Source organism: Lytechinus variegatus, chromosome 9, assembly GCF_018143015.1.
Source record: "Lytechinus variegatus isolate NC3 chromosome 9, Lvar_3.0, whole genome shotgun sequence".
Classification (NCBI taxonomy): Eukaryota; Metazoa; Echinodermata; class Echinoidea; order Temnopleuroida; family Toxopneustidae; genus Lytechinus; species Lytechinus variegatus.
Genome location: NC_054748.1, coordinates 26,214,792 through 26,232,083, shown reverse-complemented (window position 1 = coordinate 26,232,083; position 17,292 = coordinate 26,214,792). Strand labels below are relative to the sequence as shown.

Sequence of the window (17,292 nt, the reverse complement as noted above, 5' to 3'; positions counted from 1 at the left end):
TTTGTTATCATGGCTCTAAAATATGAAATACGTTATCCCCTTCTCTCCGTTTAGCAAAGTAACTTAATTCTTTTAAAAAAACAATGTAAATCGATATCCCTCACACAAATATGTTTTTGAGATGTCCATGAATACTCTCTGTTACTTTCTGTTATTATATGTTTATAGTGATTTTGATATTTTTTTTACTTCTATGTATTACATTTTTCTCTCTCATATATGTTCATTTTGTTGACGGGTTTTATGTGATATTGTTTTGTCATGTTTTTAATTTCTGTTGATACAGGGCCCCTTGGTCGAGCAGTTCTTGTAACTGAAAGGGCTACCCTGTTAAAATAAAACGACATATAAATAAATAAAAATAAATACATTATAGACTCATACGATGACGTTAAAAAAAGTTCGAGAAGTTCGAGTATTGATATTGAATGTTAAATCTCAGTGATAGAAACAAATAACAAAATTTGCCATTAATATGCAAAAAAGAGAAAAAATGAATTGAATACTCACTTCTAATCCGATGACAAAACGGTCAGCTTTATCATGAAGCAATGTTTCGCTTTTACTGGTGATAAAGCTCTGCAGACGAAAGAGGAATTGAATCCGTGTGTAAAGAATATCAGGGGCCTGTCTTACAGAGAGTTGCGATTGATCGGATCAATCGCAACTATGGAAAGCCAGCAAAGTCAACATATAAAATGCATGTTTGTAAAAAAAAAATACGATGTATATTAAAAAAATCATCGATTTCTTGACAGTTTGGTGTGTTCTTTGTTTTCAAAGGACATTTTGAAAATTTGCTTTTGAAAAAATTATTACACTGATGGATTTCCATAGAGTAACGATTGATTTGATCAATCTGAACTCTTTGTAAGACAGGCCCCAGGACGGCGTGTCATAAAGCCGCTCGTAACTTACAATTGACTTTGACGCACGACTTTCTTGTGCCAAGTGATATCTATATCCCTATCTCATTGACTATCCAAGAACATGTTTCAGTCGTGCGTAACTTAACCAATATGTTTATGAACCACCCATCAGTTGAAAACAAATCGTAATTTTCATGATTATTTTTTTTAATTCAACAACATCCTTTACATGTATCAGGGGATAGTGAATAAAAAACAGAAAAAAGGAAAATGAGGGAATAAGGGAAGAAAATGAGATTTCTATAATAACCATAGTTCAGTAGAGAACAAAATATGGCATCAGCAGGTTGTCTGAGCCCCTACATATATCTCATGGTGGTCCCCTGCATGTTGCATCTCACTGGGTTGAAATGAAACGTGTAAGTAAAAACAATCACACGACTCTCCACGAAACACATCCATCTCTTAACCTACCTGGGGCCTTTTCATACAGCTGTTCGTAAGTTAAGAGCGACTTTAAGAACGACTGGTGATCCTTTCTTACGCGCTTAACCATCGTCAATAATACCATTTACCACAAAAAAGGATCATCAGTCGTTCTTAAAGTCGCTCTTAACTTACGAACGGCTTTATGAAACACCCACCTGAATTGATGATGATTTGATGTTTGCCGGGTGGCTGCCAGGGATGAAAATCTTATCGCAGGCCATAGGACCTTCCTCATCGACGACACCATAGCAAAATCCCTCATGTACAAACTCTTTATCACCACATAGCTTATCAGCATCTGGCATGGATGGAAAAAAATATTGAAGCGATGATTGTTCTATTTACCGTAATCAAAGTAATTTATAATTCTGTTTTTAGAAGCAAATCAGTATGTCCAGATAAACTGTAAATGTACCAATTTAGCCGACTGGACTTTTTAGCTATAGACCTGAATTAAATTACTTTTTCATTATCACTATCGTTATCACAATGATAATTGATATTTATATGTTATTTTTTCTTTGTCGTCGTCCCTGTTTTCTTCTATTATTAAACGTCTCCTCCTGCTCTTTTTCTTACTCTCTTCTATTTTTTTCTCCATTTTCAACCCTTCTCTTTGTTTTTCCTCTCCTCAATCCGCCAATAATATCTATCTTACATTATATGATATATCACTGGTTTTATTATTTTCATTATCGTAATTATTTGTTACGCCTATCGTCCTTCATGCATTCATTGCTGATACTTTAGTCGTTGGTGGTGATGTCACAATTATAGATTATCGTCTTTATATTTTCATAATTATCCTGACTGGTTTTCTTCTATTTTTCCTTCTCTTCCCTTTCGCATTACCGCCGTCCTCATCATCATCACATTCCCTCTCATCAGCGTGGGCACTATCGCCACCATTGATAACTTACAATCTAAACGACAGCCCACAAGCTCCAGTCGCAGAGCACCTGGTTTGGTCATTTCGGAGTCGGGTGAGGGTGAGACCCGGACAGTTCGGGTGAAGAAGGCCCTTTCAAAGTGATGAGTAGACACCGTATATGGGTCACGTGCGTTTTCGAAGTACTAATCAACAGTAGAAGAATTAGGAGAAACAAAGTTGGTTCAAATGAGGGGCCATGAAACAGTTTTGAAAGTATAAAGTATCATTTTATATATACATGTACTACACGAAATAAGAAGAAACAATTGTCTTTTTTTTGGGGGGGGGGTATATCATATTCTACAGCACTCTAGATATTATTTTACATGGGAGAGCATATCCTGAACGTATCATGATATAGTTCATCTTGACATTTTTGACCGTTATGAATAATGAAAAGCATATGGCTGTTCAAGTTAGAGGGTCTAATGATGCAAAAGACTTTGGAAATATCAATGGAAATATTAAGTTATACATGTGAATGGGCATATACCAGCGAATGAACAGGAATAAACACAATGAAATATTCCAAACAGTCCGTCTGTAATTCTTCGTTACACCAACGGAAACCGATTTCAAACCGATCTATGATATGTAATTAAAAATAACGCATAAACTTTGATCGGTCCGGAGTCAATAGTGTTAATGTGCCTGTAGCTTAGGCCTAAACGCTCGTAGGACTATATCATCGTTTCTCAAAAGATATTATCGTACAACTTCCACCTGTCCTGGTCGAGAAGTCCATATTCCACGAATTTTTCTGAATAGAAACTAAGGGACTATGCCAACGGATAGAAGTTCCAAGTAATTTGCGACCTGGGAGAGCTGATGCCTCCTAAGTCGCAGAATAAAAATTGTTCATTCCATGGCATTCTTGTACTCCGCCCACTTGTTCTGGTCCTGAAGTCTATATTTCACTCGGAGAATACAAAGTTAGTAAATAAATATATACCTATAGATGCCAACGGATAGAGAGGTGGCCAATACTGTTCATTCTAACAGTGTTGATGCCCTCTACTTTTACAGGCCTACCATTGTTTCTCCTATGATGTTCTTGTACTCCCTCCAACTGTCCTGGTCGAGAAGTTTATATTCCACTTTGAGTCTTGCGATGAACGTTCTCCTTCCTTCTACAAAACCCCCTTGACTCATGATCGCATGGAATACGTGGACATCTTTGAAAGCAATTTGGAACCATATATCATGGACTTCCGTCGTCGGTAAAACACAACCAGTAAATCCTACAAAAGAGAGATACAGAAGTCGAGGATGGTGGAAGTGTTATCTCCGCTTTTGATTGGATCATGGGCATGGAACGCCTGCCAATGTGTATTTAATCATGAATTATGTCGATAAATGACAGAGTAGTTCAATTTTTAGTAAATGCAAATGTGGTACCTGTTCCATAAAACATGATATGATAGCATATTTGCTATAACAATTCAAAGCTACAGAAATCATCCAAGAATGGCTGATAGTATTTTCTTTTTTTCTTTTTTTTTCAAAAATTGCCAATTTATTATAATTAAAAAAAAGACCAAGGACTCTGTGTGTGCCAAATCGTGGAGAAAAAGTAAAATCCTTGAGTGAAAATTGAATAATCACTACAAAGATCCTCTCATATCAATTTGCTTGCGCTCCTTTTTTGCAGTGCGTAGCGTGTTAAATTATTTCCCTATGGAGAATAATTGAAAAATACGCCGTTTTTGACGGATTTGCTAAGATATCTCCCAAACGCGTCAACAAGGTGATCTATCAAAACAGAATAGAATAGAGCAGATTCTCACCTTGAACATGATATGATTTTCATTTAATTTTAGTCAAATTAAGTTCTGTCACTTTTGAGGTTTTTGGAACCTTTCTTGATGATTTTGGAAATCCATTTGTACATGAGCCAATGGGCAAGTGCTGGAAACGAAACGTTTGGTGCAACTTCACATTGTTGTAAAAAAATATATACGTCACAATAGACCCTATCAAAAAAAGACATTTTGCAGAAAATGCTGTAGATTGCGAATACCTAAGAATTATTTTGATTGGATAAAAAAAACCTCTGTCACTTTTCACATTTGCAAAAGCTTTTGCAATAATTGGTCACTATAGTTTGGCGGATTCAGCCGATGGCATTGTGTGTACACAGTACACACGCATAGCTATGCAACGCAGCGCGTGAAGAATTTTGCAAGTTTTCATTATTCGTATAGCGACAATGTTGGATAGGACCGTACCATTTTCGACCGGGGGTGTGCCAATGAATGCAAGTGATCAAGAAGAGTTACAAAACTGAAGGGAGTGAGAAAACAAGGAAAGTGAGAGGGAAATTTATGAAAACAAGTAATGCGAGGAAAAATGACAAGAAAAGGAGAAGAAGTGAAAACACGCAGCTGAGTGCGCTCACGATATGTAAGTTGAACACCCCTGCACCGCAATGTAGCAGCCCGCCACTATACACGTAGACTGCCTGCACGATGCGAAGACAGGGGCGCGTATTAGTGACTGTGCGTTAAACGTCCCATTTCTATGCCTTATAAGAGGAGCGTTTTTTGTACACAACAAATTGATATGTTAAACTTAAAACTTGACTTGATCAAGAATTCATAAAATGTGTGCTTTTTTCAACTTTGAATCGATCGAGTTAGATCATATTTCGTTAAGTCAATGAGAGATAAATTCACAGAGTTGGTGCAGCGTTTTAGAAAGGCGAATCGAAATAACAAATGGAACCGAATTGAATATGTATTTGTATACCTTTGGGGTCAAAGTGATGAAGACGGGATTGATTAATAGTTGTTTCATTACATCCTTTACACGTAAGTTGACTTCTCTGTATTTCTCTGGACTCCATTCCGAGCCGTTTATTGCAACCTGTGATAAAAAACGGACCCCAAATTTTTATTATAAATAGCGACAATGACATGATATAGGTGCGGGGAGGCTTTTACCGACAAGATATACATTTTCTGAACATTATGTTGAGATCTATCATAATTGATAATAATTTCAATTGTTAAACTTCCTAATATATGCTCACTCGCTTAAAACTTGAAACATCTAAGAAAAGTTTGCGATATAAGACGTGTTGTGGCCCCTCAATTTGCTTTATCCATTATGCCACTGAAAGGTGAACCATTCTCAAACTGTATGTATATTTTTTTAATTACCGTTTCTCAAATCATGACTAAGGTCCTATTAAAAATTGTTCTCGTTAATAGTGGTGTTTATTACTAGTGAACAAACGACTGATTTTGGCTATGAAACACCAATGTTTCTTAGATTCCGATTTAGAGTTGATTTGGTTGGATCAATTCCACTGGATGCTGTGGGTTATCGGTAAGAAATCGGTCAACAGAGTGGATATATTGTTTATTTATTTATTTTTTCTTCAGCCACAGGCTGTTCTTCTAAGGGGTCTAGCTCAAACATACATTAGTAAAAAACAAATACATATATAAAATAGAACATAAATCAACAATGATATAACAAGTTATTAATATAATATAATAAGTTATTAATAAACAAGCTAGCTATTATCTAATAATACCAACAACAAGAACAACGAGAGGGGAAATAAACACAATTCAAAATTAAATGTTAACGTAAAGAACAATATGTACGGATTTGCCAAAGATCTATGTAAATGGCTTTAATACTGTGGTTTTATTTAAATGAGGCCCATTCCATTTGTAATTTCCTATGACAAAGAGGAATTCGGAATTTGAGTAATTTTTACTTACTTGAAAAGTTGCACCCAACAAGCTCGAGCCTTACACAGGTAACTGAAGATGTATTCACGGGGTAAAAGCGCGCCAACTCCAGCAACTCGAAGGGTTCAGGAAAATCGACCCTTGCAAGACTGGTGTTTTGATAGTCGACATAAAACTGTCAAAAGAAATGTTATAAAAAGCCATTAAAAAAAACTTATGTGATCTTCAAAATAAAATGATCATAACCTATAGGTGCATGTTTTGTCAAAGAGGCAGACAAGGGTGTAAAGCTGAAATTCCAAGAGTTTATAGTGGCGGTATGAGACTGTTAACGGATTATGTAACTTAATTACGAATTCAGATAGCGTATTAAGTCTGAGGTTCGAAACCTAAGTCTAAGATGTTCATTGCATATAATTTCTTCGTCTTTTTCTTACTATCATTATTATTCTTTTTCTTCTTCTTCTTTTCTTCTTCTGTTATCTTCTCTGTTGTCTTTTTCTTCTCCCTCTCACTTCCCTTCTTCTTCCTTTTTTTTCTTCTGCTCCCCTCCTCTTCACGTTTCATTGATTGCCTTGTAATATTTCATTGATGCTTCTGTTCCATATATATATATTGTTCTTTAAACGTTGATTTTAAAATGTTTCCTTTGTCAATTGTATGTTCCACACGGCCCCAATGGAAATCAGTCTGCGAACTGTTTGGGCTTTTTAACCGTGTATAAATAAAATAAATCTTATCTATTGTAACTAGCAGCAATTACCCGTGGCAGCACAGGGGATAGGAGTCATTTTTCTTTATCAAAGTGTGTGGGGGGAGGGGAGGGGGTGACATTCTTGTATGTACAGCTAGACTGCCTATTTACACTGAAAGCCGAGCAGTTTATTGATGAAATATATTTAGACAACTGATTTATAGCAGACTTCTCTTTCAATATAGATAGGAGGTTCAATTAAGTTAAGCATCTTGGGTTGAACTGGAGGAAGAACTTCAATAATCATTACAGAGTGAAATCCAAATCTAACTATAAAATGGAAAAATGTATTAGAACACGGTGTATTCAGTAAGCAGTCAAGAGGCAATTATTGTGATATAGAAATGTTATGATTACATGTATTGGGTCGGAAATAAATATGTAAGTACATTGCACATGTACCTTACAATGCACATTAGACTGCAGTTGTTTGTAATTTTTAAATTAAAGGTTGCTCAATCATATATAAGTATGGCAGGATGTCGAAAAGAAGTGAGAGTGAGAGAAGGGGGGGGGTGATAAAATGAGTGAGACAGAAACAGTGGTGGGAAAAATGAGTCAGACAGACAGTGAGGAAAATGAGAGACAGAGAATGGGAAAAATGAGAGACAGAGGGGAAAATGAATGACAGAGAGACAGAGGGGAAAATGAAAGAGACCCACACGGGGAAAATGAATGAGAGAGAGAGATAGTGGGGAAAATGAGAGAGATCGACATTGGGAAAATCAGAGAGAGAGAGATAGAGAAATTAAAGAATACAAAAGAGCGAGATAGAGAGAGAGAGAGAGAGAGAGAGAGAGAAAAGATTTTAGATGTTAATTGTGATAAAAAGATAAGATTTGTATGGCTTACATGGGCATTTTAATTTCTTTTAGAGGTTTTAGATATCTTTTTTTTACTGGTAGATCAAATAGTTATGCATTGAAATAATTGATAAAAATCTTAGAAAGTTCACTGTAAATGTAGTATGGAATTATTGTGTCTTTTAAAAGTTAAATGGGCATCTTCACTGATTATAATTTTATTCAAATAAAAATAACAATATTGATACGTGTATGTTATAGATTATGTCTTTTTTCATAAAATATCATGTTAATTAAAGGCAAGATATGCTACAACAGTATACAGATGAAAAGATCATAATGTTTGAGATGGCATAATGCATAAGGTCCCGTATGTCTGTTATACACGGTATTGGCTATAGAAGCGATAAACCATTTTTACACTGTATTATTCATATCTACATTTTTAATAAACATCTACATATGTAAAACAGAGTTTTGTAGAATACATGTCAAACAAAATATGTGTAGCAAAAAAAAATGCCAGTGTTGCCAATTTGTAGAAGAAAATCTGATCAAATTTGCCTTTAAATAAAAGGGTTAATAGCAAATCTATTTAAGACGATTTTAATTTTGGGTTTTGGAACTTAGCACTGAGTTGATTATCTGACTCAACCAAACAACTTCATCATATGTTGGAATTTAGATTTACTGCGGCATCAATCATTCAATATAAATATTACATTTTACGTCAAAATACTAACCATGCACTGTTCAACTGTGTACAACAGAGCACTGGCACAGTTTGATTTTGGAGCGTTGAGTAGCAGGTAGCCCAATCTGTTAAAATATAGGATTAAATTAAAATACAAAGGATGTGTTAATGAAACTGGGCAGAAACATTAGATGTAGACCCTCACCCCCCCCCCCCCAGCAAACCCCCAGTCAACACTTGTTTTCAAAAGGCCAAGTCAGAATAGGGTTAACCTCTTTGTGACAACTGCTTACATTTTGTACGGTAACCACTGAGGACATCGGCCGATTACGGTATGTTGTTTACGTTTCAGCAGCGCTACACATGCATATATACATGCAGCCAGCGCATGAGTGTAAGTACGTACCGTATACCGTGCTTTGTATTTCGCTGACCCGAGAGAGGTAAAAGGGACTGGGAATTTCAAAGCTATATTCAGGGCGGCGAAAAGGAATGCCAAAAAGTTACGAATTGTAAAAAAAAATTAAATAATGCGACCAAAAATACCACAAACAACCCCCGTCATGACAATCTGTGAACAATTTAACCATGTTTAGAAAAAATTCCAGCTCCATTGAGTGGAAAACCACGGAGAAAACGTGCTTCAAACAAACGGAAGGACACACAAGATTAGCCAAATTATAGTAAGGATAAGGATAAATCACTTATGTATGAAACAATTATGTAAAACCGAATTACACATACTTACACACCCACATTCGCGCAACTCGCCCACTTAATCGTAGCCTTAATTGCTCGGCACGCACACAAATATGCTTGACTAATTCCTTGCTGGAAAGGGAGCAGTATCTCACATTGTGTTCAAGATGTGTGTACAGTGAGGTCACAGAATGTTAACAGTGTGTTCATCTTAAGACTGTAAGATCTGAGCATTTTAACAGTGCGAATCACATTTTCATATAGTTTACTATATGAACACACGGTGAAATTTCGCGATGCACAGATGTCCATAGTGTGTGCAATTGTCTTCACCATGTTCACACTGTTGCAGTTTGAGTATCAAGAGTGTGAATTACATTTCATTTCACCAGTGGCGTCCAGATGATGGGGGGGTGGGGGGCTTTCAAGAACAAGGAAAACATAGAAAAAGAAAGCAAAGGAAAAAGAGAAGGGTGAAATATGATATTAGGTCCTATTCCCTAAATAAAATTATGCCAAAATCTATCAAGAAATTGGACATTTGTGATAAAAATGTCAAACTTTTTCCTAATGCACTAGATATCTACCCACCTCCAAATTGCTGGCTCATTGCGCCATCGCATCTCACTTTGTACGCACGCTACGAACCCAATAAGCGGCACTTTCTTTTCAGGGAACTAAACAGACCTCTCTATTTCTTTAACGTTTGGTTTCCTAATATACTCACAAAGGTGTTCTTAAAATCATTTAAAGTTAGTGGTGTAACTATGACATGTATGAGCAGAAGTATATTAAACTTTTCTCTTACACATTTATGTTCATTGTGTAATATAAGTTTTGAATTATTTGACATTGTTTGACATTCTACCCACTTACTATCCATATTTTAAAGGTGAAGTCCACCTCAGAAAAATGTTTATTTGCATCAATAGAGAAAAATCAGCAAGCACAATGCTGAAAATTTCATCAAAATCGGATGTAAAATAAGAAAGTTATGACATTTCAAAGTTTCGCTTATTTTCAACAAAATAGTTACATGAACGAGTCAGTTACATCCTAATAAGAGTCGATGATGTCACTCACTATTTCTTTTGCTTTTTATTGTTTGAATTACTAGTATACAATATTTCAATTTTTACTAATTTAACGATTAGGACCTCTTTGCCTGAACCACAAAATGTTAAAATAATGGAATTCCACGTGTTCAGGGAGGAATGAAACTTCATTTCACATGACATTGATGAGAAAATGAAAATATTTCATATTTCATATAATAAAATAAAATACAAAAGAAATAGTGAGTGATGTCATCAGTTCCCTCATTTGCATACTGACCGAGTTGTGCATATAACTGTTTTGTGAAATGAAGCGAAACTTTAAAATGTTATAACTTTCGTATTTTCCATCCGATTTTGATGATTTTTTCTCTTATTATTCAAATAAAGTTTTTGTTGGGGTGGACTTGTCCTTTAATCACGGATTTAGAACATATAATATATATATGTATATATATATACATGTAAATATGATTATCTTTTTAACTCACGGTCTCTATCAAGTTTAGGTGACCTGCTTCGATCATCTCATTTGTGCCGAACCAGAGGCGAAATGCATCAGTCCTGGAGTCGGGGTTAACGCACTTTCGAAAAATCATGGCGGACAGTTGAAACGGCTCAGTGACGGCCATCTATCAGGTATACAAACGTAATTGGATGATGGGTACAAAGGCCATGAAAGTCTTGATAGTGATATCGATTAGAATGATGATGGTGATTATGATGGTGTTGATGGTGGTGCTGATGACAGTGATGATGGTGATAATGATAAAATGGTGGTGGTGGTGGTGATGATGGTGATGATGACAATGAAGATGATAACGATGATGATGGTGGTGATAATAATGGTGTTGATGGTGGTACTGATGATGCTGATGATGGTGATGACGATAATGATAAAATGGTGGTGGTGATGATGACAATGATGGTGATAATAGGCATGATAGCGATGATGGTTAAGACGATGATGATAATTATGATGATGATGGTGATCATAATGGTGATGATAATTCAGGTCAGTTCAGTTCATTATTTTCCATTAAAAACTCAATTGAAATAAATACATACAAAGTTCACAACTAAAAATCGGAAGGACCCCAAGAAAAGCATAGCTTGCGAGGATGGGGCCCTGTACAATCATTAACAAAACAAAACAGATCTTACATTGTTAAAACGTAAAGCAGATAAAAAAAAACTGTCTCATACACACACACAATCACACCAACACACACCCATATGCAGAACATTGAGAAGTTAACAAAGAGTAAGAAAGAGAAGGAAGCGATAGAAAAAGAAAAGGAGAGATAGGGAGAAAGAAAGAAAGAAAGAGGGAAGATAGAGTTCGAGAGGGAGAAAGAATACCCTCTACTCAGAGCACATCAAACGTTTAAACAATAATTGTTTACATAAGTATTTGAATCTCGTTAAAGTTGAAGAATTTTTCACAACATAAGGTAACAAATTCCAAACATGAACACCCTGAAATCTTATTGTATGTCGGGTTAATGAGGTACGTGCAAAAGGAATAAGAAATTTTGATTTGTTTCTGGTAGCATAAGAATGATAAAAAGAATTTGTTTTAAACATATCATTGAATATTGATGGAAGCTCTTTTTTATGAAAATTGAACATAAATATTAAATTGTTTACTGTTACAAGATCAAAAACAGGCAAACATTTTAGGTCACAAAACAGAGGAGTACTTGGTGTCATGTAGTTAGAATGAGTAATTATACGGATAGCACGTTTTTGAAGAATATGAATTTTGTATAGGTGTGTCTTGTAAGAGTTGCCCCATATCATATTACAATAATTGATATGTGGTAATATAATACTGTTATAAATAGTTAATAAAATATTTTTTGGCAGTGTGTTTCTAAAGTGTGATATAATACCAACCCCCCTTGAGATTTTAGAACAAACATGAGAAATGTGGTGAGACCAATCAAGCGATTCATGAAGTTTGATGCCTAAAAATTCTACAATATTACATTTCTTAAGAATATCATTTTTAATATACACAGGGGAAACCTGACAAGAAACTTTTTTCTGTTTGGAATGAAATATTATGTAATTTGTTTTATCAGTATTTAAAAAGAGTTTGTTACAAATATACCATTCACTTAGTTTCTCTAATTCAACATTAATATTACAAATCAGACTATTTATATATTTGTGAGATGAAATGACAGCAGTATCATCAGCAAATAATGAAAATTTGAGAATATCTGAAGTATGTGTAATGTCATTTATATACAACAAAAATAATAGTGGCCCAAGCACAGATCCTTGTGGAACACCAGTATTTGTATATGAAAAATCGGATGCTACACCATCGACCATCACATATTGTTTCCTTTCAAATAAATAACTACTAAACCATTCAAGAGATACACCTCTTATACCATAATAATACAATTTTTCAAGCAGTATGTGATGGTTGATGGTGTCAAATGCTTTGGAAAGATCCATAAAAACCCCACAGCAAAATTTACCTTCATCAAATTTACGTAATATATAATCTGTAATATTTCAAATGCTTAAAGAAGTAGAATGTTTTTTCCGGAAGCCAAATTGTTTTGAAACTAGAAGATTATTTTTTGATAAAAAATTATAAATTCTTTTATACATTATTTTTTCCAGTAATTTTGAAAAAGTAGATAAAAGTGCAATGGGCCTGTAATTTTCTATACAGTTAACTGGACCTTTCTTATATAAAGGAATAACTTTGGCAATTTTAAGTTTTTTGGGGAATACTCCTGATACAAGAGATTTATTATAAATACAACACAAAGGTTCAACAAAAAAAAGTATACATTTTTTCAAAACAGAAGTTAATACATCATCTGGGCCTGTTGCTTTAGATGATTTGAGTTCATGGCAAAGATTAATAATTTCATAAGGAGAGGTTAGATTCAGAAACAAAGAGGACATGGAGGGTGTAGTCAAAAAGTCTTTAAATGACTTAGTTGAATTAGGAATTGATGCTGAAATATTTTTAGCCATATTGATAAAAAGAGAGTTGAAAGCTTGTGCTTTATCTTTAGATGAATGGAACGATGAATTTCCATAAAACATTTTTTGTGGTAGCGAATTTTGTTTATTTTTTCCAAGTAAATTATTAATTTCTCGCCACGTTTTAACCATGTCCCCCTTGACTGATAAGAATATCATACAATAATATTTTGCCTTTGACGCTCTAATTATGGAAGTTAATCTATTCTTATAATCATAATATTTCCTTTTTTTCCTTGTATTCAATGTATTCATCGTACCTTTATACATTCTTTGTTTATGTTTTATTGACCTCAATATACCATTTGTAATCCAAGGTTTCTTAAAATGTGTTTTACTACTGCGTGGTTTTGCAGTACAGACAGGGAAACATTCATCATATAACATACAGAATTTGGAAATGAAAAAGTTGTAACATATATTCACATCATCGTTACTATAAACTGTCTGGCAATCAACTGTACTAAGTTTCTCCTTAAACATTGATATTCCTCTTTCATTTACTAATCTATTTTTATGATTCTTATTATCAATCGGTAAGACAAAATTTTCTCTATCTTTACTTACACAGAATATTGGAAAATGATCGGAGAGATCTGAATAAATGAGTCCTTGGTATTTATTTTTTTCAATTGAATTAGTAAAGATGTTGTCTATTAAAGAAGCTTTGGAAAACGAAATACGCGTGGGTTTAGTAATCAAGGGATACATATTAAAAGAAAACATTAAATCTAGAAAATCTGTTGTTTTGGAATGTGTATCATAATTCAGTAAGTCAATGTTGAAGTCTCCCATTATATAAACATCTCTCCGCTCACTTTCCAATTGTACCAAAATTTCATTCATTTTATCATGGAAACAATTAATATCAGCATTTGGAGGTCTATATACACAGCCAACAATAATCGGCTTTGTTTTTCCTTGTATTTCAATAAAAACAGTTTCATATTCTGGTGCATTAAAAGAAATGTCAGACCGAAATTGTATATTCAAGTCTTTTTTAACATAAAGTGCAACTCCACCACCTTTTCGAGTGGCTCTACTTGATTGTACAAGATTATAATTGTCCATCTTAAATAATGACAACTCTGTGTTTTTACTGAACCATGTTTCAGATATACCAATAATACTGAAATCATAAGAGAGTGAATGTAAAAGTATTTGAAATTCACTGAAGTTCTTCTTCAAGCTCCTAGCATTCAAATGAAGCATTGAGAATTTTGAAATATCAAATGAAAAGTTGCTACAAAAATCATCAGCGAATAAATATTTACAAGAATTTGCAATGTTGATCGAATTTGTATCAAAAAGTGACTTTTCATTCTCAGATATTGTCATGAAGTCTGTTGCAAATGGATTGAACTTCAAAGCTTGAAGTTTATCAATGTCAATATGTGAATTCAAATGAAAGAAGGTATAGACAGACATATAAAATTCATAATCATCGACAATATAATTAAATGGAAATATAATAGAGTTACAATCAATACAAAATGAAGACTGAGTAGAAGGAGAGGTGAAAGAAGTTCTGCAATTTGCACAAATACATAACCCAGACATTTCACTACACACACACACAGAATCACACACAAAAGATAAAATGATCAAATTGTACACATCAAACGTATATTATAAAGAAGCTATCTGATGAAAACATGAAGTAGCCATAAATAACATACTAAAGAGTCAAGTTCATGCATCAGCAACATGATCAATGTCTAAAGATATAAGTCTATTTACAAGAATTCTATCAGCATCATGAACATGTCTTCTGATATAAGTCTATGTACAGGAGTTCCATCAGCATCCTTATCATGTCTGATATAATCAGTCTACTTACAGAAGTTGTAAATCATCTTCATTTCGTATCAGTTTTCGCACAGATTTTCCTCCACTTGTTATTGACACGAAAATGCGACCATCTGATGACCAAGCTGTGATCATGATGGTGATGATGATGACGACGATGCGTTTGCGCATGATCAGTGTCTCACAATCACATTGCTTTAATACACTGACTTGATCACACTGTTAACTAGTGAACATGTCAATTGAAAAGTCCTTATTCTTACTTACTTGCACCCAGGCTTCGGGTGACCCGGGGATCCACCCGGGACCTTGGTATTCAAAAGCTCGTAATGCGGCCAGTTGAAACTCTGAGTCCCCAGTATCATCTAAAACGAGCACCTGTATTCCATCGACCTCCCCTCGCATAAATCCAAATTCGCTATCGCAACCTATGAAATTACAAAATAAACAATATAATAAAATATAGGATTTGTATAGAGCACGTAACCACCTTGCTAGGTGCTCAAGGCGCTCCAATATTTCCCCGGCTAAGTCTACCTATTCCGGCGCTCACAGATTTTTCGAGGAATTATTTCCTGCCGGTACCCATTTACCGCACCTGGGTTGAGTGCAGCACAATGTGGGTAATTTTCTTGCTGAAGAAAACATGCAATGGCATGGAATCGAATCTACGTCCCTCACTTTGAAAGACGAGAGTCTTAACCACTAGACCACGATGCCCCCTCACTTATGATATTATTAAAATGGCATGACCCCGACTTAATGGAGATATTATGATATTATAATTATGTCAGTTCCTATTGTTTGAAACAATCGTAAACATATTTCGGTGAACAAAGTTTATCCCTAATGAAACTGAAACCTAATCAATCAAAAATAAGTAGGCGTAGACTGAATGAATAAATGAATTTATCAAATATATGATGATTCTTTAAATGTAAGTGCATTCAGTTTCTACAGTTATTAATCGTCACTGCAACGTCATAAGCGATAAAGTATAGCACCGTTATTGTCTGTAATATGAAGGGTAAATAACGATATTTCCATTTTTAAAAATTCTGTATTTTCTTAAATGATGTGGTAACATGACGGTGAACCTACCATTATCCTGGCATCCAAGTATTTCTAGTCTGAGACTGAATGGCTCGGTGGAGTTGGACAGAGGTTTTATTCGAAGGCCGTACGTCCAGACCGGTGGGTCCAGGAACACAGGCTGAGGACAGTCACTGTAAAACATCCCTGGTAATACCTTGGGGGAAAAATCACGATATTATGAATAGTTGGGCCAGAAGTATTGTAACCACCTTAAATTCGGTACATGTATGTAAAAATCGAGTGTAACTTAGTCTATCATTTGTCTGAATGACATTGGTATCAATAATCCTTGACATAATAATGATAATAATAGAAATAATAATAGTAATAAAGATGATAACAATCTTAATAACAATGATAATAATTGCATTTATACAACATTTTTTCCATAGGATACAAAGCACCGCTAACGGCGACACTTTAGCGACATTGTCATTTATTTCACCTGCAACAGTAACTCAACTCAATCGTTTTCCTTTGATAGTCAATAACGCTGGACATACGATCTATGATCTACGCAGTAAGTATATACTATGGCAGACAGTGTTTCTTCCTGGATGGTAATTAAAAGGTATCTTTCATTTGTTCTTGTTTTTGTCCATAATGCCTTTGTTCGTTCCTCCCCTTTCCTCCAATATTTACATGAATATTACATATTAAACGATCAGTAATAGTCACTGTCATTTGCTAACTGGCGTATATTTTGTGCAGTTACTATATATGATATATGCCAATGATAACTATCATTATTACATTACCTTAGGATAAGTATCTTCACCCGCGTACGGTATTTGAGGATCACTCGCATAATCTGGACGAGGGTCGAAGTCAATTGTAAAGTTGGACACTAGGTTTTCACTGTGTCCAATGTGACTTCCGGTCTGGAGGACAATTCCAGAGACTATCGTTCTCTCGTAGAAAGTTATCTGATGTAAAGAAAAAATGATGAACAATGATTTATTGAGAAAACATTTCTCTGCTGGGTTTGGTCATAAATATGGAAGTGCAGGCCAAGTGATCTATAACTGGACACAGCTCTTTGATCCTATATTCAAATAATCTGAAATGCTATCAGCATTCCTGGTAAAAATGGGTGCACTTGTTTAATATATATATATATATATATATATACATGTATATATATATATATATATATATATATATCAAACAAGTGCACCCATTTTTACCAGGAATGCTGATAGCATACTATTTCATATATATATATATATATATATATATATATATATATATATATATATATGTATGTATGTATGAAATAACAATAGTCTGCTTCTGGAATTCTGACGAGACACTGACAGAATGCGTTTATTTTTGTCTGAAGGGATGGTTTAACATGCATTGATCATATGGACAT

The 17,292-nt window shown here is 34.6% G+C and overlaps 1 protein-coding gene across 1 annotated transcript in view; it reads right to left on the bottom strand.

The window, feature by feature from the left end:
* The window catches only part of LOC121421906, a 142,507-nt gene that overhangs the window by 110,870 nt on the left and 14,345 nt on the right, over positions 1-17,292 (bottom strand). The window contains 10 exon segments of the mRNA XM_041616707.1: positions 511-579; positions 1,514-1,656; positions 2,279-2,432; positions 3,322-3,530; positions 5,038-5,154; positions 6,024-6,168; positions 10,490-10,630; positions 15,090-15,250; positions 15,924-16,071; positions 16,676-16,843. Of these exon segments, the coding sequence (XP_041472641.1) occupies positions 511-579; positions 1,514-1,656; positions 2,279-2,432; positions 3,322-3,530; positions 5,038-5,154; positions 6,024-6,168; positions 10,490-10,630; positions 15,090-15,250; positions 15,924-16,071; positions 16,676-16,843 (1,455 nt within the window).